The 7,634-nt window shown below is 38.7% G+C and overlaps 1 protein-coding gene across 1 annotated transcript; it reads left to right on the forward strand.

Moving 5' to 3' along the window:
• Positions 1–1,502: 1,502 nt before the first annotated feature.
• Positions 1,503–6,878, forward strand: spast (spastin). Its single transcript, XM_063491380.1, has 16 exons — positions 1,503–1,840; positions 1,938–2,021; positions 2,097–2,180; positions 2,264–2,424; positions 2,526–2,659; positions 2,761–2,854; positions 2,966–3,040; positions 3,168–3,239; positions 3,332–3,407; positions 3,508–3,599; positions 3,731–3,810; positions 5,393–5,435; positions 5,642–5,721; positions 5,799–5,869; positions 5,963–6,003; positions 6,093–6,878. Exons 1-16 carry the CDS (start codon positions 1,723–1,725, stop codon positions 6,216–6,218), a joined length of 1,431 nt encoding a protein of 476 aa, XP_063347450.1. The 5' UTR covers positions 1,503–1,722; the 3' UTR covers positions 6,219–6,878.
• The last annotated feature ends 756 nt before the right edge of the window (positions 6,879–7,634 follow it).

Here is a 7,634-nt window from a genome sequence, read left to right on the forward strand (position 1 = left end):
TTTACCAGGAGATCAATATGACAGAGCAAACAGACAATAAGATAAAATTGTTAACAATTGTTTACTTTTGTTACTCCTGCCCCAGACACATCTGTCCAGTAAGTGGGCTGAACATTCTCATAACAAAGGTGTGAAACCCTGTTAAACTTGAGTTCAGTCAGCTTATTGGCTTATTGGTCAGACACATCTGCTTTATTGGCCAGATGTGCTTGGGGCGGACTGAACATTCTAATGTGTTTTGTAGTGGCGCATTTTTGTTTGCTTGGATTTTCTCTGTGTGAAAAGAGCTTATTTATCAGCTTATTTAGGTAAGAAAACGCCCTTTAAAAGGAGAGGAGACAAATGAAAACACTTAATCTTGTCCTTCCAAAACCAAAGCCAGTTTCCAAAATCCACCCTGCAGATGTTTCCAAGGATATCTGGCCCTCCTATGCTGTAACAAGTACAGGACAGTATTTGGAAAAGTGCTTCAAGAAATTGTCGACTTTCCTGCTTTAAGACCTGAGGTTATTCCTTCTAAATGTTTTTAATTCTGTTTACCATAATTATGCTCTTCAGATTTATTTTCTGTTTAGCTTTTGGGTGTTGGATAACAATGAACACAAATGTTTGTCAAAATAGATCTGTTTCACTGTAGGTGGTTTTGTGGGACTGACATAACTTTTCTGGAAACATTTAGATTTGTGGTTGAGTCTTGTTAAAGTGAGACTCTGTTCTCAAACAAAAATCAGCATCACAAATCAGTATGAGCACATTATTACACTAATACGAATGTCTAATGACAATTATTTATCCTAATATACTTTTAGCTGGTCTTCAGAGTTGTCTCACTGATCTTCAGTGGTTAGTCTCGTGCCAGCACTGCTGGGTCGTTACACCTTTTGTCCATCATGGGATGGGAACAAGTACTTATCAAATAAAGCTGTAGTCATGTTGTTATACCTGAATTCAGTTTTCATTAAACCATATGGGTGCAGCACACAACACGGGTATTGTGATAAGAAATGGGTGGATCTAAAAGAAAATGTGGAATTAAAAAAGACTGAATGGCTAACCCTTCCACTTTTAAAGATGTAATCTTGAAGCAAATAGCTGCCATAATACATGTTTTGTTTTTTTGTTTTGTTTTAAAGAGAACCAGTAAGTGCACATTTTTAAGGTTTTAGAAAAAAAGATTTTCAGTTTGTGTCCCGGAAATATGCACACATCGCATGCTTTTAGTCTGGAATTCAACCGGAAGTTACGTCTTATTCTATATAATTTTTCTTTAATAAAAAGGAAATTACGTAAAAAAAATTAAAAATTGGCTTTGCTTCTTTTGCGTTACTTATACTATATAAGGGATAAAACAAAATATGTTTTTGTTTTTACCTTTAATTAGTGTATTTTCTGTTTACCTAGTAAAATGTCCATTAATGGGACTGTAACGGTATATTCATGAGGACGAGCTCTGCGGGCGCCTTCTAGCTTTTTGCGCTGTTGCGTCGAACGGAGAGGGGCGGAGTCTGTCTGGGTCGCTCGGTAAGCCGGAAGCTTGTGTTGGAAATGTTTGTGTTGTCACGAAGCGCCAGAATTTTTATTCTATGAAGTTAAAGCGTTGTGTTTTGTCCCAAAGAAAGAGGACTGCATCACCTTTAAATGCGATTTAAAGCCTAAACGTTTTCGTTTATGACTAGCTTACCGTGTTATGACTGAGAACAGGGGGGAAGTAGCGCGAGAGTAATGTCGACCAAAACAAACGCAAGTAAGCCCAAAGACAGCGCTGAAGTTATAAAAAACATCCACAAGCAGGCGTTTGAGTATATATCCAAGGCACTGAAGATCGACGAGGACGACACAGGTTTGTTTATTGTGTTATTAATTTTTTACTGAGTTATTAACTGCTGTTGTACGTGTGCAAGAGAGTAATAAACACCTCATCCTTTCTGTCATAACAGGAGAGAAGAAGGAGGCTGTGCAGTGGTACAAGAAAGGGATTTCTGAGCTTGAAAGGGGTATTGCAATAGAGCTCACTGGGCAAGGTATTACAAATACATCCAGGTATGCTGTGAGTTGTCAATCAGCTGTAACTTCATACTCAGTGTATTTTTTAACAGGAGAGCAGTATGACCGAGCAAAGAGACTTCAGGATAAAATGGTCACCAACTTCACCATGGCAAAAGACAGGCTTACCCTTTTAGGTGAGTTGGCCTTGATTATTTTTATCAAAGTAAATGTAAGCTGAGAAGGCATGCTGAAGATCATCAAATGTCTTCCTTCACAGAGACGACACTGGCCTCTAAAAGGAGAAATGACCCCCAAAGGACATCACGTCATGCTCTTCCACAGCCAAAGTCAGTTCCTAAAAGTCAACCCGCAGGTGTTTCCACCACCATCAGACCCTCCACTCCTGTAAGACCTTCATCAAGACTAACTGATGCAAAGGTTTGTGCGTTTTTTTGGTTATTTAATAGTGCAGGCACATGCCATTTGAAGCTACCTGTCTAATGTGTAATGCTTTCTGGGACAATCTTATTCCTGCTAAGACAACCGCTCGGGTGGGAAAAACTCAGAATGGAAGACCGGCAGCTGTGAAACAGCCCCCGAAGAGGGATATGAAAAACTTCAAGAATGTGGACAGTAAACTGGCCAACTTAATTATGAATGAAATTGTAGACAGGTATCAGAAGCATCACAATCAACAAGACATTTTTCCCTGGGTGAAATTAAAAAAAAAAAAAAAGGATTGCACGTTTAAAATATTTCCTCTGTTCACTGCAGTGGAGCGACTGTGTCATTTGATGACATCGCAGGGCAGGATCTGGCAAAGCAAGCACTTCAAGAAATTGTCATTCTTCCTGCCTTAAGACCTGAGGTTATTACTTCTAAACTTCTTCTGTCTGCTTACCATGAATATACTTTCAAAGTTTTTCTTTGTTAAGATGCAAAGTTTTTTTTTGTTTTTTTGTTACATTTTCCTGTTTAGCTCTTTACTGGTCTGAGAGCTCCTGCACGTGGCTTGCTTTTATTTGGCCCACCAGGAAATGGGAAGACCATGCTTGTAAGTTCATTTTACAGCACAACAAATCATATGAGTCACGTTTTAAACTGTTTTGTATTTTGCATATAGCTGTTGATAGCCCTCATTATCCTCAGTTGAATCACAGCCATTTATTTCCTCTTGCAAGGCCAAAGCAGTTGCTGCAGAGTCTAATGCAACATTCTTCAACATCAGTGCTGCTAGTTTGACCTCCAAATATGTAAGAAACACTTTTAACAGTTTTTAATGAGCTCTCTCCGCCTACTAGTTCATTTTTTTCCTTCTAAATGTTTCATGTCGTCACCATCACAGGTGGGAGAAGGCGAGAAGCTTGTACGAGCACTGTTTGCGGTTGCAAGAGAGTTGCAGCCCTCAGTCATCTTCATCGGTGTGTGTTACACTAAAGAATAGATGTGCCTTAAACACCAGTGTATCTCAAAAATTTTCAGCTCATGAATAAACCTCACTGTTTACTGTTTGACACTCAGATGAAGTGGACAGCTTGCTCTGTGAAAGGAGGGAGGGGGAGCACGATGCCTCTCGCCGTTTAAAAACTGAGTTCCTCATTGAGTTTGACGGGGTAAGTTCAGAAATTTGTTAAACACAGCAGAGCTCAGCAATTCACTCATCAAACATCGTCAGAGGAGCTCAAATCCTAGTTAACTTGGAGAGCCGTGGTGTTTTCCCTGAAGTTCTTCTTCTGGGTTTCAGGTGCAGTCAGGAAGGGATGACAGGGTACTTGTAATGGGAGCAACTAACAGGCCCCAGGAGCTCGATGAAGCAATATTAAGGTATGTTATGCCGTTCTACATAAACATTTCCAAAAATGTTTAAATCCTGTGTAAAATGCAAAAGAAAAGCAGAATGCATCAATTTTCTGATCTCATAAAACCAAATTTTAACATTTGAAAATTTTGCAACTACATACGTAAGTAAGAACGATGGGGTGTAAAAAGATCCTCTTAGAGCGCTTTCTCAGAAGTAAATAGTTTCACTAATCTGCAAAATACTGTCTACAAATAGTCTACAGTTTCAGAACAAATTATAGTAGTGAAAACTCACATCTCATCATCTACAGCAGCGGTCCACAACTTTTTTTGCACCACGGACCGGTTTAATGTCAGCCAATATTTTCACAGACAAGCCTTTAAGGTGTTGCGGATAAATACAACAAAATAAAATGATACGACCAAGACAAAAGCTGTAGTATTTTGCAAATGTAATAATAAATGCGAATTCACTGTGTAATTGTGTAACTTTATTAGCAGCGTCTTCCTGAAATGCGCCAACAACACTGAAAGTAACATCCTCCTCTCTGCCCCTTTATGCTCTCTGGTCGCTATGGTAACGTGTAAACATTTCTTTCAACTACAACACGGGAAAAGACGCAGGGAAACCGAGTTAACGATAAAAACTCTGAAAACCATAAATTTCACACCCGAGCCTCAACTCTCACGGCCCGGTACCAAACGACTTATGGATCGCTACCAGTCCGTGGCACGGGGTTTGAGGACCGCTGATCTATAGTACATAATCTTATTAAAAGTCTCAGAGAATCTGGAGAAATGTGTGCAAGGGACCAGGCTGAAAATCTACTCAATGTGTGAGCCCTCAGGCAGCACTGCATTAAAAACAGACGTGATTCTATCATGGAAATCGCTGCTTCCAGAAATGATCTGTGAACACAGTTTGGGTTGTCAGGGCCAAAGTTCATTTAAAATGGATCGGGTGCAAAACTGTTCTGTGGTCAGAGGAATGTAAAGAGGAGAAGGGAGCATCTGGCTTGTTATCAGCAATCAGCTCAAATGTCTAATGGTATGGAGGTGCATCAGCACCTATGGCGTTGGCAGTTTGCACATCTGGAAAGGCACCATCAATGCTGAAAGCATATACAGGTTTTAGGGCAACGTATGCTCCCATGGCATAATTTTCAGGGAAGCCCTTGCATATTTCAGCAAGATAATATTAATCTGCATACTACATCTATTAGAACAGCATGGCTTCATAGAACAGTCCAGGTGCTGAAGTGGCCTGCCTGCAGTCCGGACTTTTCACCAGTTGAAAACATTTGTCACATCATAAAATGAAAAATAGGGAAAAGAAGTCGCAGCTGTTTTGAAATATGTTGCTGCCATCAAATTAAAAATGACCTTGCATTTTTCTCAAAATGGTAAATTTTCGCAGTTTAAGTATATTATGTTTTCTATATTCAATCATGAACACAATAAGGTTTTATGAGATTTGCATATCATTGCATTCTGGCTGTATTTACATTTTACAAAGCAATTTGTAAATACTGTAAATATATTTTTGTTTGTTGGAGGATTATTTTCATGCGTGACTCACAACCATTTGTTGTTTTTTGTTCTTCAGGCGCTTTGCAAAAAGAGTATATGTGACCTTACCCGATGAGAAGGTATATACATAGAAAAATATACATACACAAATATACTGAAATAATTGTTTATAAAGATAACCTGAGTAAATGCAAAGTACGGTTTTAAAATTATTATTTCATTTATTAAGGGAAAAAGATTATCTACACCTACCTGGCCCTGTGAGGAAAAAGCAGTTGCCCCTTAAATCTAATAACTGTATATGATGTAACTCTTGTTCTTCCAGACAAGATTTACGCTGCTGAAAAACCTTTTGGGAAAGCACGGGAGTCCACTGAGCCAAAACGAACTGTCCTGTCTTGCAAAGTGAGTTCCACTTCTGAAGACTTCAGAGGGATAATTTTATGTCACTTTGCATTAATCCCTCAATAATTTCTTCACAGAGTGACTGCAGGATATTCAGGGAGCGATTTGACAGCCTTAGCCAGAGATGCTGCACTTGGCCCAATAAGAGGTATGAGTCTTTTATCATGCTGGTCACAGAGTCACGCATACTTCATAATGAGCTCAAGCAGTTTAATGTTTATATGAACTTTGCTTTGCACAGAGTTGGGACCAGACCAAGTCCGTAATATGGCGGCTACTGAGGTGAGAGAATAGCTTTTTTAAGTACTTCCAATCCTACATATGTCTCATTTGTACTGTTTGTACAGTTATACTGTTGTGTATATCCATAGGTGCGCAACATTAAGAAGAAAGACTTTGAGGATTCTCTGAAACGAATCAAACCAACTGTTAGTCCAGCAACTCTTGATGTGTACACCAAATGGAACAAAGATTTTGGTGATACATCAGCAGTTTAAACTCACTCACCATCTCACTTGGAAAAGAATCTGAATTTAAATCACATTTGTTTACCTTTATTTCCTCTACAGGTAATTGAATTGAATTAAACATGGAATAAACCCTAAAGCAATAATGTTAAAGCAATAATGTATGAATGTTGGGACATTTGGATGCATTATCAGTACCTTTTCTGTTTGACAGAAGGAATTTGCTAATACGATTCTTATGGGGTTTCTTGAAACTGTAATTTTACACTCCTAAAATACTGAATTGCTGCTTGAAATTGTAATATTTATTTTTGAAAACATCCTGTAGATGACAGCTTTCCACTTGCCTCGCAAAAAGAAGGAAGTCAATCTTGAGCGTGACCTCGCCTTTTTTAGATGACATCATTTAGTCACCTGATACTCTGACACATTGATGGCACTGACTTTAACACTCTCCGTGCCTAGATGCATAACATGAGCAATAATTGGGAGAAGAGTTGCCTATGTGGGCTTTTTTGTATTATAAGTTTGTTTATGAAGGTTTTCCATCTGCACCAGTCGTCTATAGATATTAATACTTGTATTTGACAGCTGGAGACTCAGTAAACTGCTGTTTTGTTACAATAAGCTGAAAATTATTTCACTGAGCCAAACTGCAGTGGTGGTTTCCCACTTTCCTTCTTCAATAAATGCATTCATTACATTACATCTGGGTTTTTGCCTTTAATAACAGAAATCTGATAACTTTCATAAACAAGCAAAACTCATGTCACATGTATCTGAGTCACAATAGCAGCCCTGTGGTGCAGTGATTAACATGTTTGCCTTACATGTGAATGATTTCCTTTGCCTTAAGGGATTACAAGCTGGTGTAGTCCTGTGCTGAGCCCAAGCTCTGATAAATGAGAGCTTTGTATCAGAAAATCTGTGCCAAATCAAACACGAGCATCTTCTGCTATGGTGATCCCTGGGGAAGTAAGGGAGCATAACAGATTAATATCAGCAGCACTCCAGACATGCCCATGAACTTAATAGCAGCTTGTATCTGTCATTCTAATTGTTACATACAATATATTTTATCATCTAGTTATAATAGATCTAAAATATTAATGCTTACAGGCGTGAGGATTGTAGTGAAGTTCTCACTTCTAATAAACATCTTTGACAGACCTGAAGACCTGTGAGGTGAACTAAAGAAGAATGAAGCCTTTTGATGTACTTCACCCTTGTAGATAGATGGTGCTGCAGATCTGGTTTTTGCCCGTTCCACACTACTTTCTGCGTCTTCATGCTGCACATTTTTAGAGCTGTCAGATTTTTTTTTTCTTTTGCCTGCAACCAAAGTTATGTGGTATGCAGTAAATTGCTGTTAATAAGAATAAAAATCATGTTCTGCTGAGCTGACTGTCAGGTTGACAGATCAGTGAAGTATGCAGTTTTCATGGG

This window comes from Pelmatolapia mariae, linkage group LG13 (genome assembly GCF_036321145.2).
Source record: "Pelmatolapia mariae isolate MD_Pm_ZW linkage group LG13, Pm_UMD_F_2, whole genome shotgun sequence".
Lineage (NCBI taxonomy): Eukaryota > Metazoa > Chordata > Actinopteri > Cichliformes > Cichlidae > Pelmatolapia > Pelmatolapia mariae.